Source organism: Prunus persica, chromosome G6 (genome assembly GCF_000346465.2).
Source record: "Prunus persica cultivar Lovell chromosome G6, Prunus_persica_NCBIv2, whole genome shotgun sequence".
Classification (NCBI taxonomy): domain Eukaryota; kingdom Viridiplantae; phylum Streptophyta; class Magnoliopsida; order Rosales; family Rosaceae; genus Prunus; species Prunus persica.
Window position 1 is genome coordinate 30,322,411 of NC_034014.1, and position 12,937 is coordinate 30,335,347.

Here is a 12,937-nt window from a genome sequence, read left to right on the forward strand (position 1 = left end):
TGTCTCCTAACTACAGGCAAAGACCCTGTGCATGTATCTATAAAAACTTATTTCTCTTTATATGTTAATTCTTCCTAGAATTCACAAAATAATGTATACATGGAAAAATTAATATTATAGAAACGTATGTATTTACCAAATTGCCACAACTTTATATGTACACCGCGACAGATGAGTTTTCTTTGTGTGTGTATATTTGTTCGAAATTGCTATATACTTTCAACATTAGTATGTATGGCATTGGCAATCAGATTCCTTACAAATACTATTACTAAATAAGAATATAATATGCATGCACGTAGCAAATTAATTAATGAAATGCCTATTTAGTCAAATACCAGAAAATTTAAGGAGGACAGAGGGCAAAAACTTATCTCGATATTGTTGTATACATTTTATCTATTATATAATATATATATATATAATATAGGAGTTTTTATTTCTATATATTGAAGTTATAGTTTTATCTTTTGACCCAAAAAAAAATGTTATAGTTATAGTTATTTATATATTTTTTGTTGTGGTTGAAGCAAGGACTAGTGTTCTTTATATGAGGAATGGGCTAAGTTTGTGATTAATTTTGGAAACATTAGACTAAATATTAGTACTAAATTTTTCTATCCTAGAAAGATGTGTAATTCATGAGAGCCGTCATATGGTTCCGTACATTCTTGTTCGTAGCTATATGTTTCTTTTTTTGTTATTAATTCAAGTGTTATAATATGAATGGACTTCGAGTTTGTATTTTAAGGTATATTAATTATATATATAAATGAAGGAATAACACCATAAGTCCGGTGAGAACAAAAAATGAATCGTGTGTGATTAATATAGTTGAAAATTTTGAGTTAAAACTGCATAACAAGTGAGATCGTATCAAGAAATGCTTTTATGTTTTTGTTTTAAAACTAAACGAGATGAAAAGATAAATGAGGAAGAACGAGGAAAGAAAAATAAGAAATGTGAAAATGATATGTAAAAGCAAAATTTTAAAAGTTTGAAACAATCTAAAAACAAAAAGAAAAACGTTATTAATCATACACGTGACTCAGATTACTTGATTATTTATAACACACACTAATTTAAATATAGATATAGCTATGATATACTCCACGAGTGCACAAATATTTCACTTAAAAAAAGGTGTAACATGACTATATATAGGAAATCGAGTTCAAATATATGATAAACTAAGTGACCAGTCGAGTGAGTAGAGTAATTCACTTAATATGATTCAAAAATTATTAAACGTAAATTATTGCCAGTCATTTATCAGAAAAAATAAAATAAAAAATCTGACAACTGAGTGATCTAACTAGCAGGGGTTACATGCTAACTAGTACTATATGGGATGCATGAATAACTGAGAGGGGACAAGCTCTTGCTGAGTTTGCTGATGCTATGCATGTACAGATCTTCTGGCAAGTGTCAAAGAGATCATACTGACTTTTTACTTTTTATCTTGTATTTGCTTGCAGCAGTTGCTTCAAGAATCGAAGCTTGAGTCCCTTCAATATCAATCCTGCACATCATCAAGGAAGGAAGGGGTGAGAAAGAACACAGAGATTAAACACCCAACAAACCTTCACTGGCGTCTTAGAACTCCATCGCTTTGTCTTTGTAGCACTATCAACACACACATATACACAGACACATACACACTAGAAGAAAACACAAAGGCATCAAAATAGGTTGAACTGCATAAGTAAAGTGTACCCTGCTAGCTAGATTAGGATACATGTAATGTAAGTCTAAACTCAAAATGGGGAAATGTTATTTGTACTAGTGCAGACTAAATTAACTCAAATAAATTCATGTTATTTTATGACGATTTACTAATACATTTCTAATATTTTCGTTGTAAACACATGCTGGAATTTCTTTATATGTTAGTATATTTTCTTTATAGATATTTATCACGTTATAGTATCGCAATGAACCAAACATTCAAATAAAATGTCACATTGTCATCGATTAAAATTGACAATTTAGAGGGATCTATTTGTCACAAACAAATTGGAATCACTTATGATTGTCAATCCGCATTATGTTCATATGCACTTAAATTTATGGTTTAGCATGTGTAACAAAGATAAAATTTTATATCTAATAAAAAAAATTAAAAAAATTTATATATGTACATGTATGTTTAACAAACGGTAGTTCCATCTCACTCTAAATTGGAATAGATTTTCCCTTTTGCAGATTTTCTTTTTCGAGAGACCTTTGCTGGATCTACATCCTCACATCTCTTGTGAATTTTTATTTTATTTTTTCTGGAAGTAAAAGAGGAAATAAAGAAAAAAAAGAAATTTATATTTTTGAGTACTGAGGAGGGTGATAAAGCCCATCGACCACCAAAGGTCTCAAAGCCCATCAATAACTAAGAAAGAAATCTGATATCCAATAAAACGTAGCCCAAATTGAGATAAAGCCCAAGTAATGCAAGGCCTTCTATCTGCTACCATATTCTAATCTCATCTGAAAAATAAATAAAAATAAAATCAGACCGATATAATAAGAAGAGATCGGAGAAAGAAAATAAAATCTTCGTTTAAAAGGTCGGTTTACACTTGAGACTGGTAATAGTAAAATACCTGGCCGCCATTCTTGCCGAAGCCGGTTTCGGAGGAGAGCGAGAGCGATACAAGTAGTAGTCAGAGACTTACAACTCACACAACTCACTGTGAGTTCTTTATCTCTTTACTTTTTCTGCGTCTTTATAGCTAGGGTTTCTGGCACGATTCACCGCCACTCGAGCCTTCACTTTTCTCAATTTCTCTAGGCGAATTCGTGGTATTAGTTATTTTCTTCCCCATTCTCATCATTATCATCTGCTTCTACTTGATTTTTATCTGAAATCGAATTTACCAGTTCATTATAAACAAGAATTAAGTTTTACTAAAACCCTACTAACTTGGTTTGTTGTTGTTGTTGTTGTTGTTGTTATTAGGGTTTCTGAGATTTGTTTTGAGATCTTAACATGGCGCAGCACTTGGGCGGTGGCGCGGAGGCCCACGCTCGGTTCAAGCAATACGAGTATCGGGCCAACTCGAGTCTGGTCCTGACCACCGACTCTCGGCCACGTGACACGCACGAGCCCACCGGTGAGCCTGAATCTCTGTGGGGCAAGATTGACCCCAAACACTTCGGTGACAGGGCTTACAGAGGAAGACCTCCAGAGCTCGATGACAAGCTTAAGAAGTCTAAGAAGAAGAAAGAGCGCGACCCAAATGCTGAACCCGGCCCCATTCGGCAAAGTAAACGGCGCCGGCTTCGTGAAGAGAGCGTCCTCACGGCCACTGAGGAAGGTGTTTATCAGCCTAAGACGAAGGAAACTCGGGCTGCTTACGAGGCCATGCTTAGCGTCATTCAGCAACAGTTGGGTGGCCAACCTTCGAGTATAGTCAGTGGTGCTGCCGATGAGATTTTGGCCGTTCTTAAAAACGAGACGTTTAAGAACCCTGACAAGAAGAAGGAGATTGAGAAGATGTTGAACCCTATACCCAACAGCGTCTTTGATCAGTTGGTTTCAATTGGGAGGTTGATTACTGACTTCCAAGATGGGGGTGATGCTGGTGGGTCTGCTGTGGCTAATGGTGATGAAGCCCTTGATGATGATGTGGGTGTTGCGGTTGAGTTTGAAGAAAATGAAGATGATGAGGATGAGAGCGACCTTGATATGGTCCAGGAGGATGAGGAAGAGGACGATGATGATGTGGCTGAACCAAATCATTCTGGGGCTATGCAAATGGGTGGTGGGATTGATGACGATGAAATGCAGGAAGCAAATGAAGGTATGAGCCTTAATGTTCAGGACATTAATGCTTATTGGCTTCAGAGGAATATATCTGATGCTTATGAAAAACAAATGGATCCACAGCAATGCCAGAAGCTTGCTGAGGAGGTGCTCAAGATACTTGCTGAAGGTGATGACAGGGAAGTTGAAACGAAGCTGTTGGTGAACCTTCAGTTTGAAAAATTCAGCCTTATTAAGTTTCTGTTGCGAAACCGGTTGAAGATTGTATGGTGCACACGTTTGGCCAGAGCCGAAGACCAAGATGAGAGGAATAAAATCGAGGAGGAAATGTTGCGTTTGGGTCCAGAGTTGGCTGCAATTTTAGAACAGTTGCATGCCACAAGGGCTAGTGCGAAGGAGAGGCAAAAGATCGTGGAGAAGAATATTAGAGAAGAGGCTCGCAGGTTGAAGGATGAGAGTGGTGGAGATGGGGACAGGGCTAGGAGGGGGCTTGTTGATAGAGATGTTGACAGTGGTTGGTTGAAGAGCCAGGCTCAGCTACTTGATCTTGACAGCATTGCACAAGAGCAAAGTAGACTCTTGGTGTCGAAGAAGTGTGTGCTTCCAGATGGGTCTTACAGACATCCCAGCAAGGGATATGAAGAAATCCATGTGCCGGCATTGAAGCCCAGACCATTTGATCCTGATGAGAGGCTTGTAAAAATATCTGACATGCCAGAGTGGGCTCAACCAGCTTTCAGAGGAATGAACCAGTTGAACAGGGTACAAAGTAGAGTCTATGAGACTGCCCTTTTCAGAGCAGACAATATCCTATTATGTGCTCCTACTGGGGCAGGGAAAACTAATGTTGCAGTGCTCACTATACTTCAGCAGATTGCCCTGCACATGAATAAGGAGGATGGTTCGATAAACCACAATGATTATAAGATCGTATATGTCGCCCCCATGAAAGCTCTTGTTGCTGAAGTTGTTGGCAATTTGTCTAATCGTTTGAAGGAATATGGTGTTACTGTCAGGGAGCTAAGTGGTGACCAGACATTGACTCGCCAACAGATTGAAGAGACTCAAATTATCGTCACAACCCCTGAGAAGTGGGATATCATTACCAGAAAGTCAGGAGACCGGACTTATACACAACTGGTCAAACTTCTTATCATTGATGAAATTCATCTTCTCCATGATAATAGAGGCCCCGTTCTTGAAAGTATTGTTGCCAGAACTGTGAGGCAGATTGAGACGACAAAAGATCATATTCGGTTGGTGGGTTTATCTGCTACGCTTCCGAACTATGAAGATGTGGCGTTGTTCTTGCGTGTTGATCTTAAGCGGGGACTGTTCTATTTTGACAACAGTTACAGACCTGTCCCTCTTTCTCAACAGTATATTGGAATCATGGTAAGGAAGCCATTGCAGAGGTTCCAATTGATGAATGATCTCTGCTATGAAAAGGTCATGGATGTAGCTGGAAAACATCAAGTTCTTATCTTTGTGCACTCAAGGAAAGAAACAGCCAAAACAGCTCGTGCTATAAGAGATACTGCCCTTGCTAAGGACACCCTTGGTAGGTTTCTGAAAGAAGACAGTGCCAGCCGTGAGATTCTAACTACTCATACGGATTTGGTCAAGAGCAATGATCTCAAAGATCTTCTGCCATACGGTTTTGCTATTCATCATGCTGGGTTGAACAGGGCTGACCGCCAACTGGTTGAGGATCTCTTTGCTGATGGGCATGTACAAGTTTTGGTTTCCACAGCAACCCTTGCTTGGGGTGTGAATCTTCCAGCTCACACTGTGATAATCAAGGGGACCCAGATCTATGATCCAGAAAAGGGAGCATGGACTGAACTAAGTCCTCTGGACGTTATGCAGATGTTGGGGCGTGCAGGAAGACCTCAGTTTGATTCTTATGGAGAAGGAATTATCATTACTGGCCACAATGAACTACAATACTATCTTTCTTTGATGAACCAACAACTTCCTATTGAAAGTCAATTTGTCTCCAAATTGGCAGATCAACTGAATGCTGAAATTGTTCTTGGAACTGTTCAAAATGCTAGAGAAGCTTGCAGTTGGTTAGGATACACTTACTTGTATATTCGCATGTTACGTAATCCTACACTCTATGGTTTGGAAGCTGATGTTCTCAAAAGAGATATTACGTTGGAGGAGAGACGAGCTGATTTGGTAAGCATCACTTCACTTTAGCATTTTGTTTTTGATTTTGTCAAGTTGTCATTTTCGTTGCTCTGCCCGAATTAGTAATGGTAATGCATAACCATTCTCTTAATTACACAAGATGACAAACAAGTGCATGCCAATTGAGTAAGTTTACGGACAGGTTCACAGATAAAAACAGACATATTAGGTGCTTGATATATTAAAAATATGTCAAAATATTGGTGGTAGGAATTTGTTTTGTCCGTTTCTATTAGATATTATATGGCATTTGAGTCTATGCGACCATAGTCTTGATATATGTAATCTTTAATTCTTCTTAGTATAAGTTAATTTAACTGTGTGCTTGCTGGTTTTGTATCTGGTTTCCCTTTGTTGGCCGTCCTGTTCTTGTCGTTGGTGTGGTACTTTTGCATCGTTCATTTGTATTCCTTCATTTTGTATTTCTTATGGACGTCTCATGTTGTCTTCAACATTTTCATTTTTGCAGATCCATTCTGCTGCAACCATCTTGGACAAGAGCAATTTGATTAAGTACGACAGAAAAAGTGGATATTTCCAGGTTACAGACTTGGGTCGTATTGCAAGCTATTACTATATAACTCATGGAACAATATCCACATATAACGAACATTTGAAGCCCACGATGGGGGATATTGAGCTTTGCCGATTGTTCTCACTCAGTGAGGAATTCAAGTATGTTACTGTGCGGCAGGATGAAAAGATGGAGCTAGTAAAGCTTTTGGATCGTGTTCCCATTCCTGTCAAGGAAAGCCTGGAAGAGCCCAGTGCCAAGATTAATGTTTTGCTGCAAGCATATATTTCACAGCTGAAGCTTGAGGGGCTTTCATTGACATCTGATATGGTTTACATTACTCAGGTTTGTCTTAGTAGTTTCGTGCTATTTTTTTGTTTGTTATTTGGGATACAGTTGTGAATGCACGCAGTTTGCTCTAGTTTTTGTTCATTTGTTTCTCTCTTTTCCTGTTATTCATTTGTCTGAATTTTTTTTGGTCTTTGTTTTCTTCAGAGTGCGGGGCGTCTCCTACGAGCTCTTTTCGAGATTGTTTTGAAACGAGGGTGGGCTCAACTAGCAGAAAAGGCTTTGAACTTGTGTAAAATGGTTAACAAGAAGATGTGGAGTGTCCAAACACCTCTTCGCCAATTCAATGGTATTACAAATGATATTTTGATGAAGTTGGAGAAGAAAGATTTGGCCTGGGATAGGTATTATGACCTCTCTTCACAGGAGCTAGGGGAGCTTATTCGTATGCCAAGGATGGGAAGAGCACTTCATAAGTTCATCCACCAGTTCCCCAAATTAAACCTGGCAGCCCATGTGCAGCCAATTACTCGCACTGTATTGAGGGTTGAGCTGACTATAACACCAGACTTTCAATGGGAGGACAAAGTACATGGATATGTGGAGCCGTTTTGGGTAATAGTGGAGGATAATGATGGTGAATATGTTCTTCATCATGAATATTTTCTGCTGAAGAAGCAGTACATTGATGAGGACCATACTTTGAACTTTACAGTGCCAATTTATGAGCCCCTTCCGCCTCAATACTTCATTCGTGTTGTGTCTGATAGGTGGCTTGGGTCACAGACTGTTTTACCTGTTTCTTTCAGACACCTCATCTTGCCGGAGAAGTATCCTCCACCTACTGAGTTATTGGACTTGCAACCACTTCCTGTGACTGCATTAAGGAATCCGTTATATGAAGCCCTGTATCAAGATTTTAAGCATTTTAATCCTGTCCAGACTCAGGTCTTCACTGTTTTGTATAATTCAGATGACAATGTCTTAGTTGCTGCACCAACAGGGAGTGGGAAGACCATATGTGCAGAGTTTGCTGTACTGAGAAATCATCAAAAGGGGTCTGATAGTGTCATGCGCGTTGTGTATATTGCACCTATTGAAGCTCTTGCTAAGGAACGTTATCGTGACTGGGAGAAGAAGTTTGGAAAGGGTCTGAAACTGCGCATCGAATTATTAACAGGGGAAACAGCAACAGACGCAAAACTGCTTGAGAAAGGTCAGATTATCATCAGCACTCCAGAGAAATGGGATGCTTTATCCCGCCGCTGGAAACAGAGGAAGCCTGTTCAACAGGTCAGTCTTTTTATTATAGATGAACTCCACTTGATTGGTGGTCAGGGTGGTCCCATCTTGGAGGTAATAGTCTCTAGAATGAGATACATAGCCAGTCTATCTGAGAACAAGATTCGTATTGTGGCTCTGTCAACTTCTCTTGCAAATGCAAAGGATCTTGGAGAATGGATAGGAGCTAGCTCTCATGGCCTTTTCAATTTTCCTCCTGGTGTGCGCCCAGTGCCTCTGGAAATACACATTCAGGGGGTGGACTTAGCCAATTTTGAAGCAAGGATGCAAGCAATGGCAAAACCCACATACACTGCAATTGTCCAACATGCCAAGAATGGGAAACCGGCTCTTGTGTATGTTCCTACAAGGAAACATGTCCGGCTAACTGCTATAGATCTGATGACTTACTCAACTGCAGACGGTGGGGAGAAATCGTCGTTTATGTTGCGGCCTGTAGAGGACATAGAGCCTTTCGTTGAAAGAATTAGTGATGAAATTTTGAGAGGCACTTTGCGCAATGGAGTGGGCTACTTGCATGAAGGATTAACCAGTTTGGATCAAGAGGTTGTGTCACAGCTTTTTGAAGCTGGGTGGATTCAAGTGTGTGTCATGAGCAGTTCAATGTGTTGGGGTGTGTCATTGTCAGCCCATTTGGTGGTTGTGATGGGAACCCAATATTATGATGGCCGGGAAAATGTTCACACTGATTACCCTGTTACTGATCTATTGCAGATGATGGGTCATGCCAGTCGACCTCTGCTAGATAATTCTGGGAAATGTGTCATCCTCTGCCATGCACCTCGCAAAGAATACTACAAGAAGTTCCTTTACGAAGCATTCCCTGTTGAAAGCCATTTGCACCATTACCTACATGATAATCTTAATGCAGAAGTTGTTTCTGGAATAATTGAGAACAAGCAAGATGCTGTTGATTACCTTACCTGGACCTTCTTGTACAGGAGGCTCACACAAAATCCCAACTATTACAATCTTCAGGGAGTTACTCAGCGGCATCTTTCTGATCATCTCTCAGAGCTTGTTGAAAATACACTGACTGACTTGGAAGCCAGCAAGTGTGTTGCTATTGAGGATGACATGGACCTTTCTTCTTTGAATCTTGGCATGATAGCTGCATATTATTATACCAATTATACTACCATTGAGCGTTTCAGTTCTTCCTTAACTTCGAAAACAAAGATGAAGGGTCTTCTTGAGATTCTAACTCATGCTTCAGAGTATTCACAACTTCCTATACGACCTGGGGAGGAAGAGGTGCTTCGAAGGCTAATTAACCACCAGAGGTTTTCCTTTGAGAATCCGAAATGCACAGATCCTCATGTTAAAGCAAATGCTCTGCTTCAGGCCCACTTCGCAAGGCAACATCTGGGTGGGAACCTAGCATTGGACCAGCGAGAGGTGATCATTTCTGCAAGTCGGTTGCTTCAGGCAATGGTTGATGTCATTTCCAGCAGTGGCTGGCTAAGCCTTGCGATATTAGCCATGGAAGTCAGCCAGATGGTGACTCAGGGAATGTGGGAGCGCGACTCGATGCTTCTACAGCTACCTCACTTCACAAAGGAGTTGGCAAAGAGATGCCAAGAAAATCCTGGAAAGAGTATAGAGACAGTATTTGATTTGTTTGAGATGGATGATGATGAGAGGCGAGAGCTACTCCAGATGTCAGATAAGCAGTTGTTGGATATTGCATTATTTTGCAACCGGTTTCCCAACATTGATCTGACACATGAGGTTCAGAATAGTGATAATATAAGGGCCGGGGGAGAGATCAGTCTGCAAGTCACTCTTGAGCGTGACCTTGAGGGGAGGACAGAGGTGGGCACAGTTAATGCTCCGAGATATCCAAAGGCCAAAGAGGAGGGGTGGTGGCTTGTAGTTGGGGATACCAAGACTAATTCATTGCTTGCCATCAAGAGATTTTCCTTTCAAAGGAGGACAAAGGTGAAGCTTGAATTTGCTGCTCCTGCAGAAGCCGGAGAGAAGAATTATATCCTTTATTTCATGTGTGATTCATATTTGGGATGTGATCAGGAATATGAGTTCACTGTTGATGTTAAAGATGCAGCAGGGCCTGATGAGGACAGTGGGGGAGAATGAGAGAGATGTTTATTAGATTCTGAATATTTTGCTTGTTTCTGAATATGTTTTTAATTCCCGCTGTTTCTAGAAGAATTATATGTTTCTAATTCCCTCTGATGATGAAAGTACAGTACAGTATTGGAATGGCTCATAATCATATCATATGTTCCTTCTTTTCCTTCTGCGTTGTCATTTGTCATGTTACATAAATCTGGGAAAGAGTGTCTGAGCAGCTGCTGCTTTCCATTCTCTCTGTTTTTTCTCTATTGAATTGAATATTCCTTTTGGCCTTTGTGTTTTACTTGTTTCTGCACGAAGTGGTGTGGCCGTGAAAGGAATTTATCAATCTTATAATAAACACATTGCAAAACTTAGCTTGCTTCCGATTTTGGTGAACAGGTTGCAGCAACCTGTAAATTGTAATGCCTCCATTTTTTTTCTTTCCAGTTTGTGCCGAGTCTATAATATTCTTCTTTGGGTTTTTATGAAACTAACCCGTTGACAATGAAGGAAAAAAAACGCAAAAACCTCCTCACATCAGTCTAGAACTATTTGAACAGATAATTAGGAAGGATTTATTGACACTTGAAAATTGAGTTTCGTTTTACACATGCATGATGAAGAAAACTAAACACTTCCCAGTAGTGGATGGAACAATATCTGAATGGACCCAAAAAAAAGAAAGATATCCCAACAGTGGATACATCATGCATGCATAATATGAAACGGGAAATACAACCAAAATTGAAATACAAGAATGGACAGGACAAATGATCAAATGATCAAATGATTGGATCAGTTCTTGTTCTTGGTATTCATGCTCTTCTTGACCTGCTCTGCGTTCTCTTTAACGAACTCTTTCGATTCTTCGGTCTTGCCCACTACCGTGTCTGCGGCCTTCTGGGCTGTGCCCTTAGCTTGGCTCCATGCGTCTTGCGCTGTCTGCTTTGCTTTCTCAGACACATCTTGTGCTGTTGCAGACACCTTGCCAGCCATGTCTTTGGTCGTCTGGGTTACCTGCATTCACACCATGAAATTAAATGACAACCTAGGGCCTGCAACCGATACATATAAAGAAATAAAAAAAGATAAAGAAAAAAAACAGAGACTTGTCGTTTACATTTTCAGCAGCATTCCTAGCTTCATTGGCTACTGAAGCTGCGTCTTGCTGTGATGAACTTGCCTATGATCAATCATGAACCATAAAATTAATTAAACATGTAGAAATTGGTGAAATATTCGATTCGAGTAGAGAGCAAATTGAACTTACTTGAATACGTCTTGGGGCAGTAGCCAAAAAAATCCTAGGAGTTGTTGAAGCGGCGTTCCTTGCAACATGGCCAAATTTCAAGAGGCTGGTAAAAAGAGTTAGGTTTGCCATCTTCGTCTTATTAATTATTTGCTTCTTTTTTCTTTTCTTGTATTGAAATTTGAAAGATGACATTGTAAGAAGCAGAGTATATAAAGAAGCAAGAGAACTCAGATAGGGTCCTGTCGTGCAGCATGGAGAGTATTTTGCGCTGATATGATTGGTTAGAAGACTGTCTTTTAACGGTCAAACAGACCCAGTATTATAGGACATACAGTTAATTAGCAATGGGATTCATTGTCACTAACACTAAATTAGTCTGACTAATAATAATACTTAAGGTGTTGGTTCACTGGTGGTGAGATTATTTTAACATCCTTGGCATCACTGGATAGATCGATCATCCTCTTAATCTTAACCCTTCCCCATTAATATAGTTGTTACAATACATTAAACCATTCAATTAACAGTTGAAGCTGATCTGAGACATGATTTAGTACAGAGACTACTAGAAAGACGATCCTTATCTATGAAATATTACAAAAATTCTCATGTATGGACGTCCGGACATTATTATTGTGTGGACGTTAAGTATTTTATATTATCCCTCCCTTCTTTCTTCCCTGTTTACAATGACAGCACGTACATAGGTGAAAAGAGAGATGAAATTGATTTGTTGGCCTATGAATGTCATTCACAACAACGTACATGAAAAGAAAAGATGAAAAGATTGCTTGGGATCAAATGGTTCCTGGCATTAAAGCCTATGCTTGTTTCTTGCACAACGAGCTTTTTTAGGAATGTAAATTTATAAATGATGCGTCTACTCTAATATGAAAGGACCAAACTGTTGACATAAAGGATTGAATCTTTCTTGATTTGATTTATTGATCTGATTTGATTATTATGATGATATTCTATTAGTAATATTCAAGGTTGAATCAAGTAATTAATCTCCAATATCATTTTCTTGTCCTGATTATCTCTAGATTTGACTGTCCAAATCTTTTGATTCATAATTTACTGGGATTGTCCTCGTCAGCCAGCTGTAAATTTTATTTCTAATGAAAATATTCATGTACATTATGCCTCGACCACGACGGATGGATACACTCATTGTACATTTGATTTCAAAAAGCTAGCTAGCTTACCTAGGCTAGGGTTGCCCCATCGCTTTGTAATGTTTTGGAATTTCTTGATGAACCAAACCACAATTATTTCGGATCTGTTAAATCAATTTCCAGAGTATAATTAATAATCGAGTGGGATAAGGGTCCACACGTAGGTTTAATTAGTATTGAACACACAAAACTTAAAACTATTGGAGCAAGAAATAATGTCGAAGATATACCATAATTAGTATTATGAGAATTGTGCACAATCCGACATGAAAGGAAAATTCCTGAATCCGACACTATACGTACATACCTTTTGAAATAAAGTCATATATATATATATCAGTCTATATATTAAGGGCTACATTGACTAA

The 12,937-nt window shown here is 39.2% G+C and overlaps 2 protein-coding genes across 3 annotated transcripts; one reads left to right on the forward strand and one right to left on the reverse strand.

Annotated features, from left to right (window-relative positions):
- LOC18771989 (DExH-box ATP-dependent RNA helicase DExH12) lies at nt 2,498-10,318 on the forward strand. Of its 2 annotated transcripts, none has more exons than XM_007208348.2 (4): nt 2,498-2,686; nt 2,954-5,944; nt 6,426-6,815; nt 6,966-10,318. In XM_007208348.2, the coding sequence occupies exons 2-4, from the start codon at nt 2,984-2,986 to the stop codon at nt 10,155-10,157; spliced, it is 6,543 nt and encodes a 2,180-aa protein (XP_007208410.1). In that variant the 5' UTR covers nt 2,498-2,686; nt 2,954-2,983; the 3' UTR covers nt 10,158-10,318. The 2 variants fall into 2 exon arrangements, with proteins under 2 accessions (XP_007208410.1, XP_020422187.1); XM_020566598.1 differs by having other exon boundaries at nt 2,512-2,796.
- LOC18775291 (uncharacterized protein At4g13230) lies at nt 10,489-11,569 on the reverse strand. The gene is made up of 3 exons (XM_020566599.1): nt 11,410-11,569; nt 11,260-11,322; nt 10,489-11,156 (listed from the first exon to the last, which is right to left on the reverse strand). Exons 1-3 carry the CDS (start codon nt 11,518-11,520, stop codon nt 10,935-10,937), a joined length of 396 nt encoding a protein of 131 aa, XP_020422188.1. The 5' UTR covers nt 11,521-11,569; the 3' UTR covers nt 10,489-10,934.

What these genes read in the sequence shown, in the direction of transcription:
- LOC18771989 (XM_007208348.2), top strand. Translation starts at nt 2,984, where the DNA reads ATGGCGCAGCACTTGGGCGGTGGCGCGGAGGCCCACGCTCGGTTCAAG. An exon ending in AGGAGAGACGAGCTGATTTG is followed by an intron (nt 5,945 to 6,425) that starts GTAAGCATCACT and finishes TCATTTTTGCAG; the next exon opens with ATCCATTCTGCTGCAACCAT. An exon ending in ATATGGTTTACATTACTCAG is followed by an intron (nt 6,816 to 6,965) that starts GTTTGTCTTAGT and finishes TGTTTTCTTCAG; the next exon opens with AGTGCGGGGCGTCTCCTACG.
- LOC18775291 (XM_020566599.1), bottom strand. Translation starts at nt 11,520, where the DNA reads ATGGCAAACCTAACTCTTTTTACCAGCCTCTTGAAATTTGGCCATGTT. An exon ending in CTGCCCCAAGACGTATTCAA is followed by an intron (nt 11,323 to 11,409) that starts GTAAGTTCAATT and finishes GATTGATCATAG; the next exon opens with GCAAGTTCATCACAGCAAGA. An exon ending in CTAGGAATGCTGCTGAAAAT is followed by an intron (nt 11,157 to 11,259) that starts GTAAACGACAAG and finishes GTGTGAATGCAG; the next exon opens with GTAACCCAGACGACCAAAGA.